This window comes from Rhinoderma darwinii (genome assembly GCF_050947455.1).
Source record: "Rhinoderma darwinii isolate aRhiDar2 chromosome 5 unlocalized genomic scaffold, aRhiDar2.hap1 SUPER_5_unloc_1, whole genome shotgun sequence".
Lineage (NCBI taxonomy): Eukaryota > Metazoa > Chordata > Amphibia > Anura > Rhinodermatidae > Rhinoderma > Rhinoderma darwinii.
Window position 1 is genome coordinate 236121 of NW_027461765.1, and position 17831 is coordinate 253951.

General features: G+C 52.1%; 1 protein-coding gene across 1 annotated transcript in view; it reads left to right on the forward strand.

The window, feature by feature from the left end:
• LOC142684354 (SCO-spondin-like) overlaps positions 1-17831 on the forward strand; it is a gene marked incomplete at its 5' end in the record, with an annotated part of 350250 nt that overhangs the window by 235104 nt on the left and 97315 nt on the right. The window contains 4 exon segments of the mRNA XM_075847515.1: positions 3032-3202; positions 4487-4618; positions 6720-6866; positions 11951-12044. Coding sequence (XP_075703630.1) covers positions 3032-3202; positions 4487-4618; positions 6720-6866; positions 11951-12044 — 544 coding nt within the window.

The window sequence follows — 17831 nt, forward strand, 5'->3', positions numbered from 1 at the left end:
CTCCTATGGGGTTGGTCAGGCCGGGTAGATGTGTTATATCCTCCTCAGTGGTTGATCAGGCGGGTAGATGTGTTATAGTCTCCTCAGAGGGGTGGTCAGGCCGGTTAGATGTGTTATATCCTCCTCAAGTGGTGGTCAGTCTGGGTAGATGTGTTATATCCTCCTCAGGGGTTGGTCAAGCCGGGTAGATGTGTTATATCCTCCTGAGGGAGGGCCAGGTAGATGCATTTTATTCTCCTCAGGGGTTGGTCACGCCGGGTAGATGTGTTATATCCTCCTTAGGGGTTGGTCAGGCTAGGTAGATGTGCTATATCCTCCTCAGGGGTTGGTCAGGCTTGGTAGATGTCTTATGTTCTCCTCAGGGGGTGGTCAGGCCAGGTAGATGTATTATATCCTCCTCAGGTGGTGGTCAGGCCGGATAGATGTGTTATATCCTCCTCAGTGGTTGATCAGGCGGGTAGATGTGTTATAGTCTCCTCAGGGGGTGGTCAGGCCGGTTAGATGTGTTATATCCTCCTCAAGTGGTGGTCAGTCTGGGTAGATGTATTATATCCTCCTCAGGGGTTGGTCAAGCCGGGTAGATGTGTTATATCCTCCTGAGGGGTTGGTAAGGCCAGGTAGATGCATTTTATTCTCCTCAGGGGTTGGTCACGCCGGGTAGATGTGTTATATCCTCCTCAGGGGGTGGTCAGGCTGGGTAGATGTGTTATATCCTCCTTATGGGTTGGTCAGGCTAGGTAGATGTGTTATATCCTCCTCAGGGGTTGGTCAGGCTCGGTAGATGTCTTATGTTCTCCTCAGGGGGTGGTCAGGCCAGGTAGATGTATTATATCCTCCTCAGGTGGTGGTCAGGCTGGGTAGATGTGTTATATCCTCCTCAGGGGTTGGTCAGGCCGGGTAGATGTGTTATATCCTCCTCAGTGGTTGTTCAGGCGGGTAGATGTGTTATAGTCTCCTCAGGTGGTGGTCAGGCCGGTTAGATGTGTTATATCTTCCTCAAGTGGTGGTCAGTCCGGGTAGATGTTTTATATCCTCCTGAGGGGTTGGTAAGGCCAGGTAGATGCGTTTTATTCTCCTCAGGGTTTGGTCAGGCTGGGTAGATGTGTTATATACTCCTCAGGGGTGGTCAGGCTCGGTAGATGTGTTATGTACTCCTCAGGGGTTGGTCAGGCTGGGTAGATGTGATAGATCCCCCTCAGGGGTTGATCAGGCGGGTAGATGTGTTATATTCTCCTCAGGGGTTGGTCAGGCTGGGTAGATGTGTTTTATCCTCCTAAGGGGTTGGTCAGGCTCGGTAGATGTGTTATATCCTCCTCAGGGGGTGGTCAGGCCGAGTAGTTGTGTTATATCCTCCTCAAGTGTTGATGAGGCGGGTAGATGCGTTATATCCTCCTTCAGGTGTGGTCAGGCTGGATAGATGTGTTAAATCCTCCTTAGGGGGTGGTCAGGCCGAGTAGTTGTGTTATATCCTCCTCAAGTGTTGATCAGGCGGGTAGATGTGTTATATGCTCCTCAGGGGGTGGTCAGGCTGGGTAGATGTGTTATAGCCTCCTCAGGGGTTAGTCAGGCCGGGTAGATATGTTATATCCTCCTCAGGGGGTGGTCAGGCTGGGTAGATGTGTTATATCATCCTCAAGGGTTGGTAAGGCTGGGTAGATGCGTTTTATTCTCCCTTGGGGTTGGTAAGGCCGGGTAGATGTGTTATATCCTCCTCAAGGGTTGATAAGGCCGGGTAGATGCATTTTATTTTCCTCAGGGGTTGGTCAGGCTGGGTAGATGTGTTATATCCTCCTCAACGGTTGGTAAGGCCGGGTAGATGCGTTTTATTCTCCTCAGGGGTTGGTCAGGCTGGGTAGATGTGTTATATCCTCCTCAGGCGGTGGTCAGGCCGAGTAGTTGTGTTATATCCTTCTCAAGTGTTGATCAGGCGGGTAGATGCGTTATATCCTCCTTCAGGGGTGGTCAGGCTCGAAAGATGTGTTAAATCCTCCTTATGTGTTGGTAAGGCCAGGTAGATGCGTTTTATTCTCCTCAGGGGTTGATCAAGTCGGGTAGATGTGTTATATCCTCCGCAGGGGGTGGTCAGGCTGTGTAGATGTGTTATATCCTCCTCAGGGGTTGGTCAGGCTGGGTAGATGTGTTATATCCTCCTCAGGGGTTGGTCAGGCTGGGTAGATGTGTTATATCCTCCTCAGGGGTTGCTCATGCTGGGTTGATGTGTTATATCTTCCTCAGCACTTGGTAAGGCCGGGTAGTTGTGTTATATCCCCCTCAGGGAGTTGTCAGGCCGGGTAGATATGTTATATCCTCCTCAAGGATTGGTCAGGCTGGTTAGATGTGTTATATCCTCCTCAGGGGTTGGTCAGGTTGGGTAGATGTGTTATATCCTCCTCGGGGTAGCCAGGCCGTATAGATGTGTTATATCCTCCTCAGGGGTTGGTCAGGCCGTGTAGATGTGTTATATCCTCCTCAGGGGTTGGTCAGGTTGGGTAGATGTGTTATATCCTCCTCAGAGGTTGGTTAGGCCGTGTAGATGTGTTATATCCTCCTCAGGGGTTGGTCAGGTTGGGTAGAGGTGTTATATCCTTCTCAGGGGTTGGTCAGGCCGGGTAGAGGTGTTATATCCTCGGGGTGGTCAGGCTCGGTACGTGCGTTTTTACTTTCTCAGCGGGTGATCAAGCCAGGTAGATGTGTTATATCATCCTCAGGGAGTGGTGAGGCTCGATGGATGTGTTATATCCTCCTCAGGGGACAGTTCAGGCCAGATAGCACATTTTAGCCTCTTTAGGAGGTGGTGAGATCTTCCTCGGGGGATAGTTCAGGCCAAATAGACACGTTTTACTGGATAAATGCATTTTGATACCAGTTTTCTTCTGGGTGTGTGTAGTGAAGGCAGGAGTAGATCACAGGGAGTGAAGGATAAATCTTCATCTTTCTCTTGAGGGATAACCTGCCATTATAACGCATTGTGTGAGCTCTGCTGATACACGTAACATTGCTCTATCTTCAGTCTTGCTCTTTTGTCCTGCAGTGGACTGTGGCTGGAGCAGTTGGACAACTTGGAGCTCCTGCAGTAGGTCTTGTAACGTGGGGACCAGACGTCGCTACCATTCCAGGACCAACCCACCTGCAGCCTTTGGGGGGCGTCCTTGTGAGGGCTCCAGTGTCGCCATAGAATTCTGCAGTATGCAGCCTTGCAAAGGTAGGTCCAGTAGGGGGTCAGCCCCAAGGTTATTGTATGGGCAACAACTGCAAAAGTGCTACACCACGCAGTCGTCAACATGGGTGGCCCACTCCAAACTTTTTCCTGTCATTGGGGCACTGTAGAGCACTGTTGGGGCACTGTGGAGCACTGTTGTTGGGGCACTGTAGAGCACTGTTGTTGGGGCACTGTAGAGCACTGTTGTTGGGGTACTGTGGAGCAATGTTGTTGGGGCACTGTAGGGCACTGTTGTTGGGGCACTGTAGAGCACTGTTGTTGGGGTACTGTGGAGCAATGTTGTTGGGGCACTGTAGAGCACTGTTGTTGGGTCACTGTAGAGCACTGTTGTTGGGGCACTGTAGAGCACTGTTGTTGGGTCACTGTAGAGCACTGTTTTTGGGCAACTGTAGGGCACTGTTGTTGGGGCACTATAGAGCACTCTTGTTGGGGCACTGTAGAGCACTGTTGTTGGGATACTGTAGAGCACTGTTGTTGGGATACTGTAGAGCACTGTTGTTGGGGCACTGTAGAGCACTGTTGGGGGAGTGTAGAGCACTGTTGTTGGGGCAGTGTAGAGCACTGTTGTTGGGGCACTGTAGAGCACTGTTGTTGGGGCACTGTAGAGCACTGTTGTTGGGGCAGTGTAGAGCACTGTTGTTGAGGAACTGTAGAGAACTGTCACTGTATCGCACGGTTGTTGGGATACTGTAGAGCACTGTTGTTGGGGCACTGTTGAGCACTGTTGTTGGGGCACTGTAGAGCACTGTTGTTGTGGCAGTGTAGAGCACTGTTGTTGGGGCACTGTATAGCTCTATTATATAGGCACTGTTGTTGGGGCACTGTAGAGCACTGTTGTTGTGGCAGTGTAGAGCACTGTTGTTGGGGCACTGTATAGCTCTATTATATAGGCACTGTTGTTGGGGCACTGTATAGCTCTATTATATAGGCACTGTTGTTGGGGCACTGTAGAGCACTGTTGTTGTGGCAGTGTAGAGCACTGTTGTTGGGGCACTGTATAGCTCTATTATATAGGAACTGTTGTTGGGGCACTGTATAGCTCTATTATATAGGCACTGTGTAGAAGCATTATATGGGTAATCCATGTGGTATTATAATTCGGGAAGTAAGGGAGACAAACAGGAGGAGACCCAAACTCACCTGGGTCAGCACCTATGTACTATGGCCATTGCCAATGTTCTGCCCCCACAAAAGCTTTCATCAGCTGTGAGATGACCTCTTTCTCCATGCAGTTCTGACGTTATAGGGTGTCCACTTCTTTTCCAGGTGCTGTCGGGGAATGGGGTACATGGTCAGAATGTTCCGTACCATGCGGAGGAGGATACAGAAATCGCAGCCGGGTCAGCATTGTCCTGCGTGGGATCGAGTTCTCGACCTGTAACTTGAACCCATGTTCTGGTAAGTGGGGTCCAGCCCCATGTCACATGTTCCCCGTGATCAGTAACTGCAGGTCTTCGCTCAGATTGTATGGGGGAGGCTCCTTGTATTATGGGGGAGGCTCCAGGCTGCTCCTTGTATTATGGTGGAGGCTCCAGGCCGCTCCTTTATTATGGTGGGGGCTCCAGGCTGCTCCTTGTATTATGGGGGAGGCTCCTTGTATTATGGTGGAGGCTCCGGGCTGCTCCTTGTATTATGGTGGGGGCACCAGGCCGCTCCTTGTATTATGGTGGAGGCTCCAGGCCGCTCCTTGTATTATAGTGGAGGCTCCAGGCCGCTCCTTGTATTATGGTGGAGGCTCCAGGCCGCTCCTTGTATTATGGTGGAGGCTCCTTGTATTATGGTGGAGGCTCCAGGCTGCTCCTTGTATTATGGTGGGGGCACCAGGCCGCTCCTTGTATTATGGTGGAGGCTCCAGGCTGCTCCTTGTATTATGGTGGAGGCTCCAGGCCGCTCCTTGTATTATGGTGGAGGCTCCAGGCCGCTCCTTGTATTATGGTGGAGGCTCCAGGCTGCTCCTTGTATTTTTGTGGAGGCTCCTTGTATTATGGTGGATGCTCCAGGCCGCTCCTTGTATTATGGTGGAGGCTCCAGGCTGCTCCTCGTATTTTTGTGGAGGCTCCTTGTATTATGGTGGAGGCTCCAGGCCGCTCCTTGTATTATGGTGGAGGCTCCAGGCTGCTCGTTGTATTTTTGTGGAGGCTCCAGGCTGCTCCTTGTATTATGGTGGATGCTCCAGGCCGCTCCTTGTATTGTGGTGGAGGCTCCAGGCTGCTTCTTGTATTATAGTGGAGGCTCCTTGTATTATGGTGGAGGCTCCAGGCTGCTCCTTGTATTATAGTGGAGGCTCCAGGCCGCTCCTTGTATTATGGTGGAGGCTCCAGGCTGCTCCTTGTATTATGGTGGATGCTCCAGGCCGCTCCTTGTATTGTGGTGGAGGCTCCAGGCTGCTTCTTGTATTATGGTGGAGGCTCCTTGTATTATGGTGGAGGCTCCAGGCTGCTCCTTGTATTATGGTGGAGGCTCCAGGCTGCTCCTTGTATTATGGTGGAGGCTCCAGGCTGCTCCTTGTATTATGGTGGAGGCTCCAGGTGGCTCCTTGTATTATGGTGGAGGCTCCAGGTGGCTCCTTGTATTATGGTGGAGGCTCCAGACCGCTCCTTGTATTATGGTGGAGGCTCCTTGTATTACGGTGGAGGCTCCTTGTATTATGGTGGAGGCTCCTTGTATTACGGTGGAGGCTCCTTGTATTACGGTGGAGGCTCCTTGTATTATGGTGGAGGCTCCTTGTATTACGGTGGAGGCTCCTTGTATTACGGTGGAGGCTCCTTGTATTATGGTGGAGGCTCCTTGTATTATGGTGGAGGCTCCTTGTATTATGGTGGAGGCTCCTTGTATTATGGTAGAGGCTCCAGGCGCTCCTTGTATTATGGTGGAGGCTCCTTGTATTATGGTGGAGGCTCCTTGTATTACGGTGGAGGCTCCTTGTATTATGGTGGAGGCTCCTTGTATTATGGTAGAGGCTCCAGGCGCTCCTTGTATTATGGTGGAGGCTCCTTGTATTATGGTGGAGGCTCCTTGTATTATGTTGGAGGCTCCTTGTATTATGGTGGAGGCTCCTTGTATTACGGTGGAGGCTCCTTGTATTATGGTGGAGGCTCCTTGTATTACGGTGGAGGCTCCTTGTATTACGGTGGAGGCTCCTTGTATTATGGTGGAGGCTCCTTGTATTATGGTGGAGGCTCCTTGTATTATGGTAGAGGCTCCAGGCGCTCCTTCCTTGTATTATGGTGGAGGCTCCTTGTATTATGGTGGAGGCTCCTTGTATTACGGTGGAGGCTCCTTATATTATGGTGGAGGCTCCTTGTATTATGGTGGAGGCTCCTTGTATTATGGTAGAGGCTCCAGGCGCTCCTTGTATTATGGTGGAGGCTCCTTGTATTATGGTGGAGGCTCCTTGTATTATGGTGGAGGCTCCTTGTATTATGGTGGAGGCTCCTTGTATTATGGTGGAGGCTCCAGGCCGCTCCTTGTTGGATGTTCTCAGATGTTCTTCTTACAGGAGAGGAGCCCGGTATCTGCTCAGATGGTAAAGTGTGGAATGACTGCGCTGAGGGCCCCTCGTCCTGTGCTGACCTGGGCAGCGGAGACCTGAACAGGACATGTCAGCCGGGCTGTTACTGCCGGGATGGGTCGGTCTTACTGGTGAGTCGTCATCTCCATTATGATGTATGAATCTACGGCATGAGAATGGCGCAGGAAACACGTGACACATCTATCCATGTACTGCGCACGCCCTCATTTTGGGAGCTTTTTTCTTAAAGGAGGCCGACAAGAAAAGCGTGAAAAACTGTGAAAACTGTTCTGTAATCTCTTCCTTGTAATGAGATCTGATTACTAGAAATTATAGGCCCAAAGCCTGAGGCTGCACCACTGAGACTCTGCTGAGCACATGCCTCCCCCTGATAGACACTTCTAGAGTAAGGGTCAGTGCACATGATGCGTATTACGTGCAGGTTTTGCCGTTTGTATTTGCGTGCAGCAGAACCGCAGCATTATACAGCACCAGCATAGCCAATGAGAATCCAGCATGTCCTCGCTGCCTAGAAGTGAAGAAAATCGCACCAAACCCGCAGCACGAGAACGCGCCAAAAAATGCATCTAAACCGCATAGAAAAACGCACAATTAGGTGCGGTTTTTACATGCGAATTTCATTCCTATTGCTGCGGTTTTGGTGCATATTTTCCGCAGCAAAATCCCCCAGGTGCGCATGCAGCCTGACCGTCAGTTCACACGGAGGTTTTAGCCGATGATTTTAATGCAGAAACCGCGTCAGAATCAGCGGCAAAAACCAGCCAAAACCACATCCCATTTATTTCATTTCATGCCCTTTCGTCCCGCGGTTCCGTCTCTGACCTCTTATTGAAATTAATGGGAGGGAGAGAAAGCGTTTTTTGCCACGAAAATCTTCCGCAAGAATTTGCAGGCAGGTCAAAATCTGCTTCAAAATTCCCGAGTTCACACTGGGCGGATACTCTGCATAATAGCACGCAGCATATCCGCCCTGTGCGCCGCAGGGAATTCTGGGTGAAAAACCGAACCAAGCTGCGGTGCAGTTTGTCGTCTGGAATGTCAGCTGCAGAAATCACCTGCTCCGTGCTCCTGTACCCCCCCCGTGCTCCTGTACCCCCCCCCGTGCTCCTGTACCCCCCCTTCCCCCCGTGCCCCTGTACCCCCTGTGCTCCTGTACCCCCCTGCCTTGTGCTCCTGTACCCCCCTGCCTGTGCTCCTGTACCCCCTGCCCTGTGCCCCTGTACCCCCCTGTGCTCCTGTACCCCCCTGCCCAGTGCTCCTGTACCCCCCTGTGCTCCTGTACCCCCCTACCCTGTGCTCCTGTACCCCCCTGCCCTGTGCTCCTGTACCCCCCAGTGCTCCTGTACCCCCCTGTGCTCCTGTACACCCCTGTGCTCCTGTACCCCCCCTGCCCTGTGCTCCTGTACCCCCCTGTGCTCCTGTACCCCCCAACCCTGTGCTCCTGTACCGCCCTGCCCTGTGTTCCTGTACCCCCCTGTGCTCCTGTACCCCCCTGCCCTGTGCTCCTGTACCCCCTGTGCTCCTGTACCCCCCTGTGCTCCTGTACCGCCCCTGTGCTCCTGTACCCCCCTGTGCTCCTGTACCCCCCATCTCTATGCTCTTGTACCCCTCTGCTCTATGCACATGTACTCCCCCCTGTGCTCCTGTATCCCCTTTGTGCTCCTGTACCCCCCGTGCTCCTGTACCCCCTGCTCTATGCACCTGTACTCCTGTGCTTCTGTACCACCCTGTGCTTCTGTACCCCCCTGTGCTTCTGTACCCCCCGCACTCCTGCACCCCCATGTGCTTCTGTATCCCCCTGCTCTATGCTCCCGTACCCCCTTCTCTATGCACCTGTACTCCCATGCTTCTGTACCCCCCCTGTGCTCCTGTACCCCCCCTGTGCTCCTGTACCCACCCTGTGCTCCTGTACCCCCCTGCCCTGTGCTCCTGTACCCCCCTGCCCTGTGCTCCTGTACCCCCCTGCCCTGTGCCCCCCTACCCTGTGCTCCTGTATCCCCCTGCCCTGTGCTCCTGTACCCCCCAGTGCTCCTGTACCCCCCAGTGCTCCTGTACCCCCCTGTGCTCCTGTACCCCCCCTGCCCTGTGCTCCTGTATCCCCCTGTGCTCCTGTACCCCCCTACCCTGTGCTCCTGTAGCCCCCCTGCCCTGTGCTCCTGTACCCCCCTGCCCTGTGCTCCTGTACCCCCCTGTGCTCCTGTACCCCCCTGTGCTCCTGTACCCCCCATCTCTATGCTCCTGTACCCCCTGTGCTCCTGTACCCCCCAGTGCTCCTGTACCCCCCTGTGCTCCTGTACCCCCCCTGCCCTGTGCTCCTGTATCCCCCTGTGCTCCTGTACCCCCCTACCCTGTGCTCCTGTAGCCCCCCTGCCCTGTGCTCCTGTACCCCCTGCCCTGTGCTCCTGTACCCCCCTGTGCTCCTGTACCCCCCATCTCTATGCTCTTGTACCCCTCTGCTCTATGCACCTGTACTCCCCCCTGTGCTCCTGTATCCCCTTTGTGCTCCTGTACCCCCCCCCCCCGTACTCCTGTACCCCCTGCTCTATGCACCTGTACTCCTGTGCTTCTGTACCCCCCCCTGTGCTTCTGTACCCCCCGTGCTCCTGTACCCCCTGTGCTCCTGTATCCCCCTGCTCTATGCTCCCGTACCCCCCTGCTCTATGCACCTGTACTCCCATGCTTCTGTACCCCCCTGTGCTCCTGTACCCCCCCTGTGCTCCTGTACCCCCCTGTGCTCCTGTACCCCCCTGCCCTGTGCTCCTGTACCCCCTGCCCTGTGCTCCTGTACCCCCCTGTGCTCCTGTACCCCCCCTGTGCTCCTGTATCCCCCTGCTCTATGCTCCTGTACCCCCCTGCCCTCCTATACCCCCCCCCCCGTGCTGCTGTACCCCCCTGCTCTGTGCTCATGTACCCCCCCCCCCCCCTGTGCTTCGGTACCACCCCTGCGCTTCTGTACCCCATCTGTGCCCCTGTACCCCTGCTTCTGTACCCCCCTGTGCTTCTGTACCCCCTCTGTGCTCCTATACCCCCCCTGTGCTTCTGTACCCCCTCCCCCCTGTGCTCCTGTACCCCCCTGCTTGGTGCTCCTGTAGCCCCCCAGCTCGGTGCTCCTGTACCCCCCACTGCTCGGTGCTCCTGTACCCCCCCTGCTCGGTGCTCCTGTACCCCCCCTGCTCGGTGCTCCTGTACCCCCCCCCCCTGCTCGGTGCTCTATTGCTTTTCCATTCTCTCATACCCATGCACCATGAGTCAGTACCTCTACACTACAGTAGGTGGCGCTGCTTCATTCAGTGACATATCCTTCTTATTGTACTAGACTCGTGATTGGTTCTCCTGTCTTATTAGTTCACAAGTCACATGACACTTCCCCTATCGTCTCCTCAGCACATATTGGCGTCTCCCGCTCCCTGTGAGAGAATATACATATATACACGCAGGACAAGTAGTTACAGAGAGAAGACGCGACATCCTGTTCCTGAACCTTTCGTCGCTGTTCACACGGAGAATTTGAGTCAGATTTTGACCGGTCTGCACTTTCTTGCTGCGTCTTTCGTGCCATTTTCGGGCAAAAAACTGAAAAAAAGGAGGTCAGAGACGAAACGCGGGAGAAGGAGCCGCGATTTTTGACGTTTTTTGGTGCTTATTCTGACAGTTTCTGGATCAAAAACAGCGCCAAAAAAAACTGAGTGTGAACTAGGCCTTAGTTATTGTACAATGTACGGCTCGTTGAGAGACATTATATATATATGAGATGCTCCACGCTCCGAGGCTCCCGTGTATTTTCTGTGTTTCCAATCACTTCTCCACAGTTTACAATGACCCGGACTTCCCATCACTTCCGCATATATTTGGCGCCGGCTCTTTATACCCCTCCCCCTCCGTGTAGCGCGTCACGTTGTCTATTATAGAGAAGTCGCTGCTCTTATATTCCTGCGTATTATTACCACGAGTTTAAGGCCATGTTCACACGGTCGAAAACGCCCCAAAAAACGTCTGAAAAAACAGAAGCTGAACGCGTGCAAATATCTGCCCATTGATTTCAATGGGGAAAAATGGCGTTTCTTTCTGAACGCACCGTAAAAAGAAGCGCATGTCCCTTCAGCCATTTTTGGAGCCATTTTTCATTGGGTCAATAAAAAAACAGCTCCATAAACATCCGTAAAAATCGCATCAAATACGCCTGATGCATAAAAAATGGCTGAAATCAGAGGCCGTCGCCCTGGAAAGCTCCGTATTTACAGCCCTTCGTTATTTGCCGTGTGAACAGACCCCAAGAGGTCACATGATTTGCACTTTACACTGAATTGGACCCAAAATGAATTGGCCTGATTTCCCGCACGACCAACGGTGGCGACTTCATCTTCTGTGTCCAGGAGTTGCCTGATGGTTCCGCACGATATTCGCTCCTGTCGGTCGCCGTCTTGTGTCCGGGTGGTCGCCGACTACTTGCGGCTGTATAATTACCTTTAGAGAATCCGTTGCGTTGGTCGGGGATTATTTTCGGTTCTGATGAGAATCTTAATAACAACAGAACATGGATTAGTACAGGGTTCAACAATGTAACAGAATCAAGAAGTTAAAAAACCCAAATAGGAACAGCAGAGCAGCGACGTGACATAGCAGAGTTCAATGACGAAACAGCAGAGCAGCAACGTGACATAGCAGAGTTCAATGACGAAACAGCAGAGCAGCAACGTGACATAGCAGAGTTCAATGACGAAACAGCAGAGCAGCACGTGACATAGCAGAGTTCAATGACGGAACAGCAGAGCAGCAACGTGACATAGCAGAGTTCAATGACGAAACAGCAGAGCAGCAACGTGACATAGCAGAGTTCAATGACGAAACAGCAGAGCAGCAACGTGACATAGCAGAGTTCAATGACGAAACAGCAGAGCAGCAACGTGACATAGCAGAGTTCAATGACGGAACAGCAGAGCAGCAACGTGACATAGCAGGGTTCAATGACGGAACAGCAGAGCAGCAACGTGACATAGCAGGGTTCAATGACGGAACAGCATTGAAAAAATGGTGTGACCCGGGTAAAATGTTCCTGAGAAGTGGAGTTCCCCTTTAAGGTAAGTGGAGTCACTCATTGCTGTTTGGTATATTGCAGACACTGATTTTAAGGTGAAGCCCCCATGTTTTATGCAGTAACCGTCCCCTATAGTAACAATGCTGTGACCTCTGTCTCATAGAACAATCACTGTGTCCCCCCGCTGACTGCCCCTGCGCTGAGGACGGAGCCCTGTATGAACCTGGAGCCCCCGTCCAGAGAGACTGTAATAACTGGTGCGTAGAAACCTCCTGCCTGGAGCTCCGTTATAATAATAATATAATAGTCTGTAGAGCTGATCATGAGTGCGCCGGAGAAAAGTCTACCCATATAACAGGGAAGACAAGGAGAAAATCCTACCCATATAACAGGGAAGACCAGGAGAAGATCCTACCCATATAACAGGGAAGACCAGGAGAAGATCCTACCCATATAACAGGGAAGACCAGGAGAAGATCCTACCCATATAACAGGGAAGACTAGGAGCAGATCCTACCCATATAACAGGGAAGACCAGGAGAAGATTCTACCCATATAACAGGGAAGACCAGGAGAAAATCCTACCCATATAACAGGGAAGACCAGGAGAAGATCCTACCCATATAACAGGGAAGACCAGGAGAAGATCCTACCCATATAACAGGGAAGACTAGGAGAAAAGTCTACCCATATAACAGGGAAGACAAGGAGAAGATTCTACCCATATAACAGGGAAGACCGGGAGAAGATCCTACCCATATAACAGGGAAGACCAGGAGAAGATTCCACCCATATAACAGGAAGACAAGGAGAAGATTCTACCCATATAACAGGGAAGACAAGGAGAAGATCCTACCCATATAACAGGGGAGACTATGAGCAGATCCTACCCATATAACAGGGAAGACTAGGAGAAAAGTCTACCCATATAACAGGGAAGACAAGGAGAAGATCCTACCCATATAACAGGGAAGACCAGGAGAAAATCCTACCCATATAACAGGGAAGACCAGGAGAAGATCCTACCCATATAACAGGAAGACCAGGAGAAAATCCTACCCATATAACAGGAAGACCAGGAGAAGATCCTACCCATATAACAGGGAAGACTAGGAGCAGATCCTACCCATATAACAGGGAAGACCAGGAGAAGATTCTACCCATATAACAGGGAAGACCAGGAGAAAATCCTACCCATATAACAGGGAAGACCAGGAGAAGATCCTACCCATATAACAGGGAAGACTAGGAGCAGATCCTACCCATATAACAGGGAAGACCAGGAGAAGATCCTACCCATATAAACAGGGAAGACCAGGAGAAGATTCTACCCATATAACAGGGAGGACTAGGAGCAGATCCTACCCATATAACAGGGAAGACCAGGAGAAGATCCTACCCATATAACAGGGAAGACAAGGAGAAAAGTCTACCCATATAACAGGAAAGACCAGGAGAAGATCCTACCCATATAACAGGGAAGACTAGGAGCAGATCCTACCCATATAACAGGGAAGACCAGGAGAAGATTCTACCCATATAACAGGGAAGACCAGGAGAAGATCCTACCCATATAACAGGAAGACCAGGAGCAGATCCTACCCATATAACAGGGAAGACCAGGAGAAGATCCTACCCATATAACAGGGAAGACTAGGAGAAGATCCTACCCTTATAACAGGGAAGACCAGGAGAAGATTCTACCCATATAACAGGGAAGACAAGGAGAAGATCCTACCCATATAACAGGGAAGACCAGGAGAAGATCTACCCATATAACAGGGAAGACAAGGAGAAGATCCTACCCATATAACAGGGAAGACGGGAGAAGATTCTACCCATATAACAGGGAAGACAGGAGCAGATCCTACCATATAACAGGAAGACAAGGAGAAGATCCTACCATATAAACAGGAAGACCAGGAAGATTCTACCCATATAACAGGAGACAAGGAGAAGATCCTACCATATAACAGGGAAGCCAGGAGACAATCTACCATAACAGGAAGACTAGGTAACAGGGAAGACTAGGAGCAGATCCTACCCATATAACAGGGAAGACCAGTGTAATGGCAGGAAGGAGGTGAAGGGAAAGTGAGCCTAAATCTACCCACCGCCCTGTCCCTGCCTACTTGCAACGACCCGCCCTGGGCGGCGGTCCCTACGCTGGCTAAGTGCACTGGAAGACAAACAGGGAACACGCAAGGGAAGGGGCAGTAGCCACGGAACGCCACGAGGAAACGGGGCGGCGAACGAACAGTCAGGACCAGGACGAAGTGAGTACACCCGAGCGGGCACGGAGACAGGAGCAAGCCAGGGCAAGCAAAGCAGGTCAAGCAGACTGCAGCAAGGCAGAAGCACGGCAGAAGCAGGCTGGAGCAAGCAGCAGAGGCCAGGAATCCAAAAGAATTACAAGCACTGAGGGAGAGCACAGGGCAGGTAATAAAGGCAGGGGGCGGAGCTAACTCCGAGAGACCAGGCCGCGATAGGCCTCTCCCCACTCCTGAGCCTGCCACCCTGGTTGGTGGGAGATGGTGTCCAGTCGAACAGGTCTGGCCTCAGGTGTGGATTGATTAATCCCAGGAGTATAGCTAGATGAAGTACCTGGCAGATCCCTAACAGTACTCCCCCTTTTATGAGGGGCCACCGGACCCTTACTAAGGGGACCCGGGTTTAGTGGGGAAGAGGAGGTGGAACCTCCTGATCAATACCCCAGCGTGAACATCACGGGCAGGTACCCAAGTCCTCTCCTCCGGCCCGTATCCTTTCCAATGGACCAGGTACTGGAGGGAGCCCTGGACCATCCTACTGTCCATAATCTTGGCCACCTCGAATTCCACCCCCCTCAGGGGTGAGAACGGGAACAGGAGGTATCCTCGAGGGGGACCAGGACGGAGAGCAGCGTTTAAGGAGGGAGGCATGGAAGACGTCATGTATGCGAAAGGATGGGGGGAGCTCCAGACGGAAGGATACAGGGTTGAGGACTTCAATGATCTTATAAGGTCCAATGAATCGGGGAGCAAACTTCCTGGACGGGACCTTAAGGCGCAAGTTCCTGGACGACAACCAGACCAAATCCCCGACGACAAACCGGTGGTTAGCAGAACGTCTACTATCCGCCTGAATCTTTTGTGCGCTCTGGGACGCCTCTAGGTTCTTCTGAACCTGGGCCAGACAGTGCACAGTTCCCGATGAACCTCCTCTACCTCAGGATTATTGGAACAACCAGGGAGACGGAGGAGAACCTTGGGTTAAACCCGAAATTACAGAAAAACGGGGAGACCCCTGACGAGTTACTGACCCGGTTATTCAGGGAAAATTCAGCAAGGGGAAGGAATGAGACCCACATCGAATTGACAGTCAGAGATGAAACACCTTAAATATTGTTCCAGGGATTGGTTGGTCCTTTCCGTTTGGCCATTAGTTTCGGGATGGAAGGCGGAGGAGAAGGACAGATCAATCTCCAACTTTTTACAAAAAGCTCTCCAAAATAAGGAAACAAATTGTACCCCTCTGTCAGAAACGATATTGACTGGGGCCCCATGGAGACGCAGGATGTGTTTCACAAACAAAGAAGCTAACGTCTTGGCGTTAGGTAGCTTCTTAAGGGGCACAAAGTGGCACATCTTGCTGAAGCGGTCGACTACCACCCACACCACCGACTTGCCCTGAGATGGAGGCAAATCGGTGATAAAATCCATGGAGATATGGGTCCAAGGTCTCTGGGGAATGGGCAAGGAACGTAGTAGGCCCGCAGGTCGGGACCTAGGGGTTTTGGACCTAGCGCAAACCTCACAAGCGGCGACGTAAGCCCTAACATCTTTAGGCAACCCAGGCCACCAATAGTTTCTGGTAATGAGGTGTTTGGTGCCCAAGATGCCAGGATGACCAGATAGAGCGGAGTCATGGTTTTCCCTGAGTACCCTCAGCCGGTATTGCAGGGGAACAAACAGTTTGTCCCCAGGGACGTTCCCGGGAGCTGCACCCTGATCAGCCGCGATATCAGAAGCTAAATCAGAATCCGTGGCAGAGACGATTATACCAGGGGGTAAAATACAAGCGGGATCCTTCTCGGAAGGAGGATTGGCCATGAAACTACGTGACAGAGCGTCAGCCTTAATATTCTTCGACCCAGCCCTATAGGTAACCAAGAAATTAAATCTGGTAAAGAATAGTGCCCACCGAGCTTGTCTAGGATTAAGCCTCCGGGCCGATTCTAGGAAAACCAGATTCTTGTGATCCGTAAGGACCGTTACCTGGTGTCTGGCCCCCTCCAGGAAGTGCCGCCACTCCTCAAAAGCCCATTTAATGGCTAGAAGTTCGCGGTTGCCAATATCATAGTTACTCTCCGTGGGCGAAAACTTCCTAGAGAAGTAAGCACAGGGGCGGAGATGGGTGAGGGAGCTGGTACCCTGGGACAAGACGGCCCCCACTCCCACCTCGGAAGCGTCAACCTCCACAATAAATGGCTCCTCTTGGTTGGGCTGAATCAGCACGGGGGCCGAGATAAAGCACTTCTTGAGAGTCTCAAAGGCCTGGACGGCCTCAGGGGGCCAATGGAGGACATCGGCACCCTTGCGGGTGAGGTCCGTAAGAGGCTTAGCGACGACCGAGAAGTTGGCAATAAATCTCCTGTAATAGTTGGCGAACCCTAAAAAACACTGTAACGCCTTAAGGGAGGCAGGTTGGACCCATTCCGCCACAGCTTGAACCTTGGCAGGGTCCATGCGGAATTCATGAGGAGTGAGGATTTGCCCTAAAAATGGTATCTCCTGTACCCCAAAGACACATTTTTCAGTCTTAGCAAACAGATTATTCTCCCGAAGGACCTGGAGCACCTTCCTGACATGCTCCACGTGGGAGGACCAGTCCTTGGAAAACACCAGTATGTCATCAAGGTACACAACAAGAAAATTACCCAGGTACTCTCTCAGGATTTCATTAATAAAATTCTGGAAGACAGCAGGGGCATTACACAACCCAAAGGGCATGACCAGGTATTCGAAATGACCCTCGGGTGTGTTGAACGCAGTTTTCCACTGGCTTGTAATTATGTAATGGCAGGAAGGAGGTGAAGGGAAAGTGAGCCCTAATCTACCCACCGCCCTGTCCCTGCCTACTTGCAACGACCCGCCCTAGGCGACGAGGTACAACTGGGCGGCGGTCCCTACGCTGGCTAAGTGCACTGGAAGACAAACAGGGAACACGCAAGGGAAGGGGCAGTAGCCACGGAACGCCACGAGGAAACGGGGCGGCGAACGAACAGTCAGGACCAGGACGAAGTGAGTACACCCGAGCGGGCACGGAGACAGGAGCAAGCCAGGGCAAGCAAAGCAGGTCAAGCAGAACTGCAGCAAGGCAGAAGCACGGCAGAAGCAGGCTGGAGCAAGCAGCAGTGGGGCCAGGAATCCAAAAGAATTACAAGCACTGAGGGAGAGCACAGGGCAGGTAATAAAGGGCAGGGGGCGGAGCTAACTCCGAGAGACCAGGCCGCGATAGGCTCTCCCACTCCTGAGCCTGCCACCCTGGTTGGTGGGAGATGGTGTCAGTCGAACAGGTCTGGCCTCAGGTGTGGATTGATTAATCCCAGGAGTATAGCTAGATGAAGTACCTGGCAGATCCCTAACAACCAGGAGAAGATCCTACCCATATAACAGGGAAGACCAGGAGAAGATTCTACCCATATAACAGGGAAGACTAGGAGCAGATCCTACCCATATAACAGGGAAGACCAGGAGAAGATTCTACCCATATAACAGGGAAGACCAGGAGAAGATCCTACCCATATAACAGGGAAGACAAGGAGAAGATCCTACCCATATAACAGGGAAGACCAGGAGAAGATTCTACCCATATAACAGGGAAGACTAGGAGCAGATCCTACCCATATAACAGGGAAGACCAGGAGAAGATCCTACCCATATAACAGGGAAGACCAGGAGAAGATTCTACCCATATAACAGGGAAGACTAGGAGCAGATCCTACCCATATAACAGGGAAGACCAGGAGAAGATTCCAGCCATATAACAGGGAAGACCAGGAG